Source organism: Lichenostomus cassidix, chromosome 2, assembly GCF_008360975.1.
Source record: "Lichenostomus cassidix isolate B80296 chromosome 2, HeHo_3.0, whole genome shotgun sequence".
NCBI lineage: Eukaryota > Metazoa > Chordata > Aves > Passeriformes > Meliphagidae > Lichenostomus > Lichenostomus cassidix.
In genome coordinates, this window is record NC_139482.1 from 47,036,059 (window position 1) to 47,048,971 (window position 12,913).

A 12,913-nucleotide genomic window follows, 5' to 3' on the forward strand; every position below is an offset into this window, starting at 1 on the left:
AACGTTCAAGAACTTCTTTAGAAGGCTTTCCCCAAACATGCAATGGAGCAAAAGCAACCAGAATAGCAGATATGGGGAAAATGAACAGATCTAATTTGACGTTTTGGTCTAGCATGAGGCAGAGAGGATAAAAGAGGCCAGATGAATGTGGATGCAGTGATGTCCTGTAACAGATGGGGTGTTTCCTGGATCTTCACCCACACACTCAGACAGCTGATCCTCTCCCCAGGCAGTGAGAGTACCTCAGCTCTCCCTGACATGTGTCTGCCTGTGCAGGTAGCAGATGATGATTTGGCAGCCTTGAGCCTGGGCAGGTGATTTCCTTACTATTTCATCACACGCTGCTGCTCTGGGATACATGGCTTATGCAAGCATGATTCACACTGTGCTCCCTCCCAGAGATTCTCATTTGTGTTTCTTACTGCATTGTTTTTCTGGATCTGAAAATAACTCCAGTCTGAGTGAATGCGAAACTGCAAGCTGAACTAATGCCTCTAGAAACGTTATTTTCAATTTTCCAGGTTTAAAATAAATTTCAGCCCAGGTTATTACAGGGAGCACACTAGCAATAACTGCAGGAGAGGCCCAAGCAAGCACATGATACTTGTTTTAATTTGAGCTGACCTTGTATTGTGCTGGGGGTTTAGAAATACATTGAAACCCAACTGTGACCTTTCTGCTTCCAGTCTGCTTGCCCTTCCCACTGGTAAACAGGCAGCTAGGAGCAGTAAGGGGCCAAGGAGACTGAGAGAGGTACTGGGGCATTGAGCAGCTTTGAGGATACAGGAGAATAGAGGCAAAATAGAAGAGCCTACTGCACTCAGAGGTTGATGCCAACCATGCCACCCTACCCAAGACAGCCTGAAAGGATGTGGCATGCACAGCCCAATAAAGCAGGATGTGGCTGGCCATGTGAGGGACTCAGCCCAAATATGCCAAGGGTACAGCATGGGCAAGGAAGCAAAGAAATCTTGTGCCCCAAGGAGCAGCAGCTCTGCGCTGGTTCCTCTCCAGCCCCGTGCCTGCGCCCCATCTCTGCGCCCCATCTCTGGCTCACAGAGATGACCTGCTTGACTCAGAGATCTGGTTACAGGTGTTAACATGGGGACCTGCTCCAGGCAAGGAGGAGTAAAAATTTCATGTAATTTGAGCAGAAATTTCAGGCCATCAGTAGCACAGCATTGAATAGGAAGGAAAATGAATAAGAGATCCTGCTGGTTGCTGTGCTGGGGGAGCTGAGGCCTGTCTCTCCAGTGCTTTACTTCCTTGGCTTGGCAATTTGGCAATTGCCCAAAGGCTAATTAGGCACCTCAATTTTCACTTTAGTGAGCAGCATCGCAGTAAGGATTCAGGAAGAAGCAATATCAGTAACTTCTTCACAAACAGTTAAAGCATTTCCTTTGCATTCAGTGCCTGAAGACAACTGGAAGCAAACCTGGGGCGGAACTGACTCACCTAAGTGAATCTAGCAGAATAAAAGCTGGCTGCCCCCTTCTCTGCTACCCTTTAGAGATCCTCTACAAATCTGAAAACTATTGCAAGCAGAAAGCTTCCAAATCCGAGTTTTCACATTTTAGAGTCAAAGGCAGCATCTCACAAATACAGGAAAAATACGCAGAATCTGAATACAGGCCACTGTTTGAGTTTCAGACAGCCCCAAAGTGCAGTTGCTGTGCTCTCAGGCAGTGGGTCAGTCCATGAGGCACCCACTTACATACAGCTACAAGGTAGCTGCATTTTTCTTGATTTTATTTTAATGCTCTCCCCATACTTTCATAATTTTTGTCTATTTCTCCCTCTCCTTCTTCTGGTGTCACCTGATAGAGCAGATCCTGTATCAAGTAGGAGTGAGTCAGCATTCAGTTCAATGCTGATCAGGAGGATTCATAGCCAGACAAAACAAACAAGGACTCACTCCTGATAAAATGCCAGTACAGTGTAAAACACCCTAATGCCATCGATTTCTTACCAGGTCCTTGGAAGTCTTCATAATTCTTTTTGCTTTTCTTATTGCAGTACTCAGTCCCACCTAGGAGAGCAGGAACAAAATGAAAAACAACCAGATCAGCCTCACAGTATCTTACCAACTTTTCTCCCCATTTCCTACCATTTTTTTCTATTTTAATATCAGTCACAGCACAGAAATGATGTATGAGTCCACAAACTCCTCATCAGTTACTTTTTATTGGACTAACAATCAATTATCCAGTCACCTTCTATGAAACTCCAGTTGCAAGAGTTCATTTATTTTGCTCCAGGGCATCATTTATTTCCCAAGGAAAAGTCCAGATCAGCCAAAGAGCTGAAATTCATATCCTGACTGCACTACGTGAGCTGCAGAGGACATACTTCTCTAGTGACTCCTCCTGAAGAAAAGTTCATCCATTAGAAAGCTAAAAGAGGGTTACTCATGTAATGTCAGTCTGACTTGCTGTGGAAGGGTACAGAGGAAATATTTGGTCTCGTGTGGATAAGGGTTATATTCAGCTGAGGTTCATCCCTGCAGGGGAACAGCTGGAATGCAGAAAGGTACAAAGTACGGAATAGAGTTTGGAAGGAAAATCTCCTGCTTAGGATCTAGAATGGGTAGCTTTTTATTGTGGAAATACCTGCCCTGAAGAGCAAGTTCTTGCCAAGAGTGGCAAGATAATTTTTCTGTCCATGCCAGCTTGTGCTGAAGATGCCTTTTGGGATACCTGCACAATGGGATACTTTGACCTACATAGAAAGGAAGAGTGGGAGAACCATTCCGAGAAAAGAACTTCAAGAGGCTTTATCAGGCTGGTCATCGTAAGGCCATGGGTTACAAATGAGTCAACTACTGGTGATACACAAATAATTCCTGAAACCCCTTTACACACATGCTCCTCAGAAGAGAAGAGGAAATTTTGTGTAAGGGACAAAACTCAAGCCATGAGTGAGTGACAGCTGAGGACCAGCACTGCTGGAGGATGGATGTGCCATGTATGGTGCAGGAAGGCTGTGGTCAAATGCACCCTGACAGCTGCTTGCCATGGCCAGGAACTGCCACACAGGGCCATGGTCCTGCTCTCCAAGCCTTCCTCAAGGCTCTGCCATTGCAAAAACCTCAACCAATACATTTTTCAGCCTACCTGGTCAGCAGTGCTGGGTCCTGCCCGGCTAAATGCTGAGGCATGGGGATTAAGCAGGGGCTGTTTCTGCACTGCGCTGTTAAGTGTTGACCCTGGCCTTAAGAAATTTGTCTTGTTTCACAGCACAGAAAGATCACACTGCTTCTCCTGCCACAAGGACTCTTCCCAGTCATGGAGGTGAGAAGATGCCCCAGATATGCTCATGCAGTCCAAAATATTTAACAACTGTTTAACAACTCTGATGAACAGCACTTTCTAAATTCAACCACAACTTTACATAAGAAAGGAAGTTCTCACAACTTCAATTTAGGAAAAAAAAAAGAGAAAAGGCAGTCACAGGAGTCTGGGAGGGACAGGGTAACATCAGTGTGCTCTCCCCTGCTGCTCCATTTTCAATTCAGGACAAAATTCTTGTATCTCAGTGATGACAATTCCCATATGTTGTGCTGCACTTATTAGGCTACCTTTGAAAACAGCCATATCTGTGAGGCAGTAGCTATGTGATGGCCTCTGTCCTTCCCTTCAGCATTCAGCATGAGGAAGGCTGACAGGACTGCCTGTTTACTCTCTTTCAGAAGGAATAATTACTTATGTTCTGTAGGCTTTGAGAATTGACCAAAAAAAAAATACCCCAACCCTAAAATAAAATAGCAGATAAAAATAAATTATTTTTGAAAATGTTTCAAATGAAACAAAAAACCCTGGAGTATCACAAGCACGTTAGCATCTGGTTTCTGCTCAAAATTGTTAGTGAGGACAAAGTGTTCTGTCTGAAAATGACCTGCTATCAGTCCCTCCTACAGCCCAGCCTAAGGACATTACTGCCAGCCTAGCATCAAGCGGGTCTAGAGGGCTCGGAGGTAAAGTCAGCACAAATTTATATTTATCTGAACAGAGCTACAAAAACTCAGCAAGGGGGAAAATAGGTATGCTTCAGCAAGAGCTATTATTACAGCATTTGAAAAAAAAAAAATATCCCTCGTGTGATGGCACCTTACAGAACAGCAACATGCCAGCTTAGAATATTAAAGCAGACTTAATTTGTATTTGAAGTAATCATTGCCAACGTTTTTGTACTGGGGATAAAATTCAGCATGTCATTACAATTGATTTAGGCAGTGATCAAAGCAAATTAATTACCCGTGATATTCAAGGGTCAAAAATTTATGGTGTGCAACACAAAGGGATACGGAAGAATGAGCATAAGCAGCAAGGAATGCAGACTTCTAAGTTACTGGGGTTTAATATATGTGTCACGTTAATATATGTAGTTAATATATGTTTAATTCATGGTGTCTATAGTATTCTGAAAATCAGGGCATGTCACAAAGAGATGAGAGAATCTAGGAATGAGCCAAGACATTGTTTTCTGGTTTCTTCCCCCTGGGCAACTGCTGTCCCCAAAACCAATCTTCCATGTTACGTTTGCCACAGTTATGCTGTACAATACCAGCTCCTGTCGTTTCTGCAAGAAAATCACTTGAGAGGCAGACGTAAAAAATTACTTGAAATTGAGTGTAAGAGAAGGAAAATTCCCAGAGAGGTAGGATTTATCAATTCTTTTCTGCTGGACAGGGTAGGAGAGACCTTTCTTGCTGGCAGCAGCAGCACATGAGAAATGCATGCTTCAGACAGCGACGGGAATATTGCACTTGGAAAGCAGAAAACAAGGGAAGAAAGGTTGGATTGACCTTGCATGTAGAAAATCCTCTCTCTGAAGCACTAAAGTTGACACCTTCTCTCACTTCACAAGTTACTTCAGCCAAGACTGCAGGTTGGGCTGCAGAAGACTGGAAGCTGAAATACCCACCAGGAAGAAGCACTCCTGGTTTCACAGGTCACCTGTAATCCCGGCCTGACACCAGCATGTCAAGCCTGCCACCGAAGGCCACTCTGCCCTTACAACCTCTCCTGCTGCATCTCAGCAAGCAAGAAGTCTCCTCTCTTTCCCATGGCATAAGAACACCACCAAGAAGGGGGCTCCCTAGGCTCCAGCAGCTGGTGGATGTGTCCTGCGGAGAAGTCAGCACCATCCACCCCAATGGGCACAGCCCTGCCGCCCTGTGTGCACAAGATAGCTAGCCATGGATCGGGCTGAGGGCAGGGCATCACTGGGATTTCATTAACTGCCTTCTTTCAGTGCTCTCCAGAGACCATGCCTTCCGAGTAATGATTTCTTTTTTGGCAAACAGATGTATTTCTCATCATAAACAAATGCATGAACCAACTGTAATTCTCTCTCATTTATCATCCTTGTTAGCCAGCTTTTTCCCAGGAGAGCAGATATTTGCAAAACACTCTAAGTTTCCCTTCTAACTCATTTTCATCATCCTTTAACCGAGACTACCAAGATAGCAAAATTCTGCAAAGCTTGTCAAACAGCACAGATAAAAGTGGGATTTGTTCACGAGCAATGCTTCCTTGTCCTCACACTTTTGTCTGCCACCCTCCCACCCCAAATATCTCTGTGACAGTGGGTCACCCAAGACTTGTTTTCAAGGATTCTTCTGCCTGAGGCAGTTTTTACATTGGCATGGCACAGCTGCACCCTCAAACAAACCTTGTGACACCCTGTTTCCTTTGGATTTATTTGGTGGAAGGTTGGGGTTGTGTGATTTGACTTTTTGGGGTTGTTTGGGTTTTCAGTTGGGGTAGGATTTATTTTATTTTCTGCCAGAGAAGAGGAGCAGAGGAAATGCAGAGAAACAATTAAAAGAAGAGGAACTGGTTCTCAAACTGCGCCTTCTGCTACTACTCATCATAGGCAGTTTCTTCAGGGCTTAGTTCTGGCTGAAGCAGAAACAATTCACATTTCAGTAGATTTTACCTATTTCCAAAAACAAAGGCTAAAAGGAAGACATCTTGCCCCACAGGGCCTAGCCTGCCTCCCAGATGCTTGTTTTACTGCTTGTGGTCTCAAAAGAAGGAAACAGGTCCCAGTCACAAGGTCTACCATTGGCTGGCAGCCAGCTCTTAATCAAGAATGCAGAAGCACTCCCACCCTGGAGTTTGGCTCGGTCTCACCTTCCAGAAAGAAGCTCACATTTTTAGTGAGAAAGAGGAATGAGTGAAAACAGCAGGAGTATTTTTATTTTACTAAACCCCAAAGGGTTTCTCTTTTCCACCCAGAATTGGTTGGCTCTTACTTTGTCAAACAGCATGCTGGGCACAGTAATATCCATGAGGAATGTGGCTTTTGCTTTCTAGGAAGTCAGTGAAAGACCTGATAGAGGGTGCACAAACCAGCATGAATCTTTGTGGCAGTGATGCTTATTTTGGCAAGATAAAAAGATAAGGGTGTAAATATGTATATTTTTGCTGATGTAAAATGACTTCCACCAAAATCCTATTGATGGAGATCAAGCCAAAAAAAAGCAGCCATGAGGTCTCTAAAAATCTGGAGCAGAAAAGTGATGGGGAGCAGAAGAGGCATCCTGAAAGGCAGAAAGAAGGAGTACAAACTGCTTCCAACACAGACTGTTTTAGTGATTGTTAGGCCACGACCACAGGGCTGAAGTCGAGCCATTATTCTGGCCCTAACAAAATCAGTTAAAGTATTGCCATTTAACCAAAGACGTCAGCTGGCTTAAAACAATCTAGAGACAAGCTGAGAATAATCTTCTGCAAACCTGTTTGTTCCCAGGCCCAGAAAGGAAACTTGGTAGGCAGTGCCTAAAACCCCTCTCTGATTTCAGCTCTTTTCACTCACCAGAGGAACATCCCTGTATGACATACCTAGTGCAGAAAGTCCTCCAACATATGAGCTGATAAACATTTTTGGCTAAAACATTTTCCAGTCATCCTAAATCAGCTATCTTGGATGCCTGTACTACTGTCAGTATTTTGGGGTGATGCTGCAGCCCACATTAGAATATCTGCTGCTGATGTAGCTCAAACCACAAAGCATATTACAGCAGCTTCAGATACCACGCAGTTTTTGGCTACCTTTAATAAGCTTAATATGCCCTATTAGTTTGTCTCTTTACTTGAAGGAGTCCCCAGTGCTGCCACCCTCATACTAAAGGGTAGAGGAGAACCTCTGCTCTGCTCTGCAAGCCACTGGTGGAAGAAGGGGCTCACAGGACCCTTTACAAGTGACATCTGTTCACATGGCCATGTTGGTGATGCAGGAGCCTCCCAGTCTTCCCCAACATCAGTGGTCTGCTCCTGAAACTGCTCCCCAGCAGAGCAGCCCACCTTGCCCTTGCCCAGGTTGGATGCCCTTCTCCTCCAGCTCGGTGCTGAGAGCACTGAGCTCCTTGCGAACAGAGTAATAATTTTTATTCATAATTAGAGCAAAGTCTTCCAGAATAATCACAGAATGCTAATAGCTCCAGGCAGCTTGGCAAAAAAAAAAAAAAAAAGAAAAGAAAAGAAAAATTTGGGCTAATTTGTCAGAGACCAGGGAAGTATGTAAAATGATGCATGTACAATTTACACGGAGTGCAGCACCTCCATTAAGAAGACAGTTTGAAAGGCCTCTGAAGCAGGGCCTCTTCCTCAAAAAGCACATCGTCCCTAAAGCTACATCACACAAACAGAAAAAAGATTAACTAATGACAGAAAAAGCAGATACATGTTGATAATTTCCACCTTAAAGGCAATTAAAACCTGAACATTATACTGCCTTCCAAGGACAGGTAACACTATTTCTTTCACTCCCTTTGCCAGTACAAATGTGATACTAATTCTGGGAAAATGGGCATCTAAAAGTCTAAATGAAAAAGTGAAGTACCTGAAAATCAATAGAGTTGAACAGAACAGTCATTAGTATTAAAGTCTTGTTCAAACACTCGGCAGGGGACTGCGCCAACATTTGCAGACTCATAAAACTGAAGCGATCAATCAAATTACAAACTAAAGAAGCAAATGTGAGGTAAACTGCATTTTATGCACCTGTGTCTCTGATTGTATATTAATTTTTTTTCAGCTATAATTCATCTTTACTCAGTCTGACTTGTCACAGAGTTACTGTGGGCAATTTATCAACCACTTGAGCATGAATTCTAAGCGCTGCTCTTCTCCTCCCATCTCCTCATGCTCTCTTAGGGCAAGAGGAGAGCCAAAAAGAAGGGCACAGTCAGTGTAAAAAAATTGTTTTCTTGGTAGAGTTCCCTTATTCCTCATGAGAAAGAAATAACTTGACAGAAAGGGATTTAACTAACACTTGGAAGGGAAGAGGGCTTGCTTGAGCCAGTCACTCAGAGGGACAGTCTCCAGGCCATGCAAAAAAGAGTCCAGATTTTGTTTTAAAAAATGAACCCAAGGCCCACCATGTTCAGTTGTTTTCCTTGTGGAAAGTGTACTCATTGAAGCTGTCACTGGAGGTGGAAGGAGCCAACACCTTGGTCCTACACCTGCTCTGGGAGATGGGTAGGACTTCACAAATATGTGACAGCAACCCCATGAGTGGCACCCTTTTCCCTCTATCTGATAAACTGAGCATTTCAACACATTTGAAGGTGTTCTAATGTCTCCACAGAAGCCACCTGGATTTAAAGAGTCCCTCTCTCCAGAGTCCCTAGCCTAGCTCACTGTGCAGCCACGGACATCCATCCCTCTTTAAAGGCAGTTCATTGCCTGCATCCTCTTTCACTTCAAGAGGCACCTTGTATGGCTGACACTCAGTAAAAGATGTGGGATTTCTGATGGTGCCTGTTAGATGAGGTTTGGGCAATATTCTGGTTGAGGCGAGTTAGTGTGGGCTCTCTCTGCTGCTTGCACTTGTCTTCTTTCAGCCCTGTGTGGCTGCACACTCTTGGATCTCTATGTTGACATACCATGGAGCATAGACTCACACATGCTATAAACCAAATGTTACTGTCATTCTTGGAAGGCAAGCGTTTCTCCAGATCTTAATATCGGCAGAATTAAATCCACCTTGGAGATGAACCACAGCTCACTGAAGCCCATAAAAAGATTGCCTGATTTCAATGACTGCTGGACTAGACCCTGTGTGAAACATCTCATGCAGAGTCTTAGAAATCAAACATGCCTTTCTCCATCCAGATGCAGGTAAAAAGATTTACAAAAATAGATGCTCCATTGAATGGCTTGCTTTTCAACACCACCAAACAACCCCCCATCACTCACAGGTTTCAATGTGACTGGAGATGCATGATGGCTGGGAAGGAGGAAAATTACTCACAACCAAAAGAATCCCAAAACAAACAGCATATGTTTAGACACCTATGCAGATATATACATGTACAAGTGTAGCAAAGGTCTAGGACATGCAATCAAAGACATGCAAGTGTTGCAGCAAGTACCTGTAGTGGTAAGACTACAGGTACTTCACAAGAAGCAGTGGTAATTAAATATGTTTTCAGCCTGCGGCAAAAGATAATGAACATTAGCTTAAACCTCTTGCTCTGCAGACTAATCCAAGTCAAATAGCCCTGACTTTGCAGCAGGTAACTTGTGCCCCCACAGGCTGTCACAGCAGATCAGGCAATGTCGGGATCACTTGTCGTGCCATGGTAACGCAGTGGCATAGATGAACCTCAGCTGAATATCTGGTTTGGGGTTATTGTACTGCTTAAAAATAAAGTCTGGAGAAAGGGGTATTTTATTTTCCATATTCTTCTTCTTTGAACCAGATTGGTACAGGAGAATTTGGCCCTGTGAGTTCCTCAACCTGGCTGCTGATGATCCGCACAGCTAATGTGTTATGCACTTTTTGTTCAAACGCACACTTTCTAGGAGTGTCCATGCCCTTGTTGGAGTTTATTTCCTAGAAAATGCATGTGCAGTGGGAACCTCAAACTGTTCAGTTCCAGCTCAAAAGACCTTTCACAATCAGTAGTTTTAAGAAAAGTGGGAAACCAACTCACCTTTGGAGGAGAGTAGAGATGACAAAGTGGTTGTCCGGGATCCTGTTTACACAGCCTTAAGGAATGGCAAACCACATCGGCATTCATTTCCTTGTCTATGCTGAAGGAAATGGTGCATAAACAAAGACTATTATGCTTTTCTGGGCTCTTGAATGTAGAAGCTATTTCCATGGGAAGCTAAATCTCCCCAACACCACAAAATAATCTGAGTTCACTTCACTGTGGCCCATAACCACTGCTCAGTACAGTGCTGGGCTCTAACAATTTTCTGCCATGACATACTACCCAGCATTTCAAATTGGAACCCAGGATGATGAAAATGCACTGTGCTTTACATGCAGCACCTGAATCAAACGCATTATAACTGTTCTAGTTTTTTAATCAATCATAAGCCTGACAAAGATTTAAAGGTTAAAGTTAATGCATATGCAATTTGGCACATAGGAATGTTCAATCATTAACTCAACAAAATAACCAGAAATCCTTCAAAGATCCTTAACCTTTAATCACCAAGCGTGAGTGCTAGGATTGTTTCTTTCTTTTTGGGACACACCTCTGGGCTAATCAGGAATTAAATTAAAATGTTTGATTACAGCACTTCTTAGTCCTGTAAGCACTTTGCAGTCCCTTGGCTAGTTTTAAAAACAAAAATAAAAGCCCTAGGGAAGAAAAGGGTCTAGCAAAAGCTCTGATAATTAAACTAAGAACTTTCAAAGAGGAATCAAATGACCTACATTTTATTTTTTTAATCACTTAGATTAAATAGTAGGCTTCCCCAAGAGTGCATATCAAGGTCGGGGCTGAGAGCATGTAGGGGCTGACAATTAGAAAGCCTGATTAAAGGTAGAATGGAAAGCAAGAGCCAAGCAACAACAGTGTGATTTTACAGAACCCATCTCACACACATACACGGGTTATTCAAATTCCTCCCTCAGCCAAATGAGCTGAATTTCAAAAGGTAATTACATCAGGTGGGCCTGATCTGGGATTTAAATGGAGTATCAAAATGGTTACCAGTGGCAGCCTGTGTTTATTCACTCAGGAACACCTGTGCCACATGCCAAACCAGAATCACTCTGAAGCATCTCTGTTTTAAAAATAATGTGATTTTAGGAGTGAAATCCCTCCATTTCAACCTGACAGCACATCTGTACATGTCAAGAACAAACTAAGCAAAAACCTGAGAGGACACAATAATACTTACAGTTCAGCTATGTGCGGTCCGTAAAGTTCAGCAAGTACGTAACAAAAACCTTGCAGTTTTTCTAGAAAACATAATTTTTTAATTGTTCTTAAGTAATTGAGCATGGTGAAACTGGTTTTATAGCAGTCAAAATACATCAGCAGTTGGTTCATTAAGATGAATGCTGATTTACCTTAGGGGAAGGCAGGTGAACCTCTGACCTCCGTGTAGCACAGACAATGGGAAAACCTGAATTTCTAATTTTGCCTAAAGCCTTTCTGGCTTTAGGTAAGTCACATGATAAAAACCTAAAAGGATAACTAGCTTTTGTTAATTGTTCTGAGTACGTCATCATGGAAAAGTCAAAAGAAATCGTGCATGCCACAGCATCTTCTAAGCAATTTAAACAAACATCTCAGCAGGTTTGCAAGAAGAAAGAAAACAAATACATAAATCAAAGAACAGAAAGTGATGTTGTGCTTGATGCTACTGCTAGAACTGCCTCAGAGCTCCTGGGGGCTTATGGAGTTAAGAGAATACATTTTGTGTAGAGCAGGAGTTGTGCAGGAGTAATTGCATTCAAAGAAATACTTGACACTTTTTATTTGGCCTCCTTTCAAAGCCATGTGCCTTTTTGGGATGCTGGCTCAGGTGGTTTCCTTAATATGTGTGAAGCATGTCCGCCATCAAACAGTTCATCAGTGATTTCTTTCAGGTACTGTTGTAAAAAGAAGGTGATCCATGCACCCAAGCAAAGACACTGCAGGAGACACTGGGGGTTTGGATAAAAGCAGGGCAGGATGGTAACACTAATCTGACAGTTCCCATGAAGGAAAACTGCCTGTTTCTCAGCCTGAACAGACTAGAGCTGATTAACCATGCACAGATCCTGCAAAAGAGGCATCAGGCCTTGCTCCAGCAGGGGTGGTGCTGTGAAATGTCATAAGAGACAGGTTCACACAAGGGCAGAGACAACAAACTTGCAGCTCCTCAAATTGCTCAGAGTTGTCATTTTCTCTTGCACCTCCATTACCCAGACAGATAACTATCTGTACTTGGGGAAGAAAGCACAGAGCATTCTCATATTTCCCAGAGAAAAACCATGAAAACACCCAAAGCAGTCGCTTCCCTCCAGCTTTGGGCTGAATGTTCCATTTTAACCAACGTCAGGCTGGACTTGCCCAGGGCTGGGGGCTGCTGCACGGAGGGCACAAACCCTTGTGGCACTGACTCCATTGCCAGGCATGGGTGTGGCTCTGCTCCCACAGCTGCTCCCCTGCCAGGACTGCAGGCACCCTGGCTGGCAACCTGCATCTGAGAAAGCTGCATCTGAGAAAGCAGGACTGGCACCAGGGAGGCAAATCAGGCAATGAAGAGATAATTTTCCCAACACCCTCCTACTCGTGGTGTTGCAGGCAGCTTCTGTAACTACAGTAGCTGATTCTCCTTATCCCATGACAGGTGTTTTATTTCAATCAAGTTATTAGTTTCATTTCTTTGCCTCCTTTGCCACATAACTCCTCGCTATTGGTTCTTTAGAAGCAATCTGCAATTTAAAATTGGTCTCCTGACTAAAATTAGATTTTATTCTTGTTCACCTAAAGTGAAAGATGTCGCAGACATCAATAACCCTGTGTTTGACATCACTGCTGATTAGAACACCCTCTGATGAGGCTTGCCAGTGGGGTACCTGGCTCCCTACAGTAGCCCACAGGCAAATGTGGCTGGCTTCCCCAACACCTCTCCTGTGCATCACAGGCGATGATCTCCTCATGAGTTTCCCC

The 12,913-nt window shown here is 43.5% G+C and overlaps 1 protein-coding gene across 3 annotated transcripts in view; it reads right to left on the reverse strand.

Moving 5' to 3' along the window:
• The window catches only part of AOAH (acyloxyacyl hydrolase), a 73,366-nt gene that overhangs the window by 43,537 nt on the left and 16,916 nt on the right, over positions 1-12,913 (reverse strand). For all 3 annotated transcript variants that reach the window (XM_085051415.1, XM_085051416.1, XM_085051417.1), the window contains exons 4-6: positions 11,151-11,211; positions 9,947-10,046; positions 1,970-2,029 (exon numbers count right to left, since the gene is read on the reverse strand). In XM_085051415.1, the coding sequence (XP_084907541.1) occupies positions 1,970-2,029; positions 9,947-10,046; positions 11,151-11,211 (221 nt within the window). The remainder of the gene's footprint in view (positions 1-1,969; positions 2,030-9,946; positions 10,047-11,150; positions 11,212-12,913) is intronic.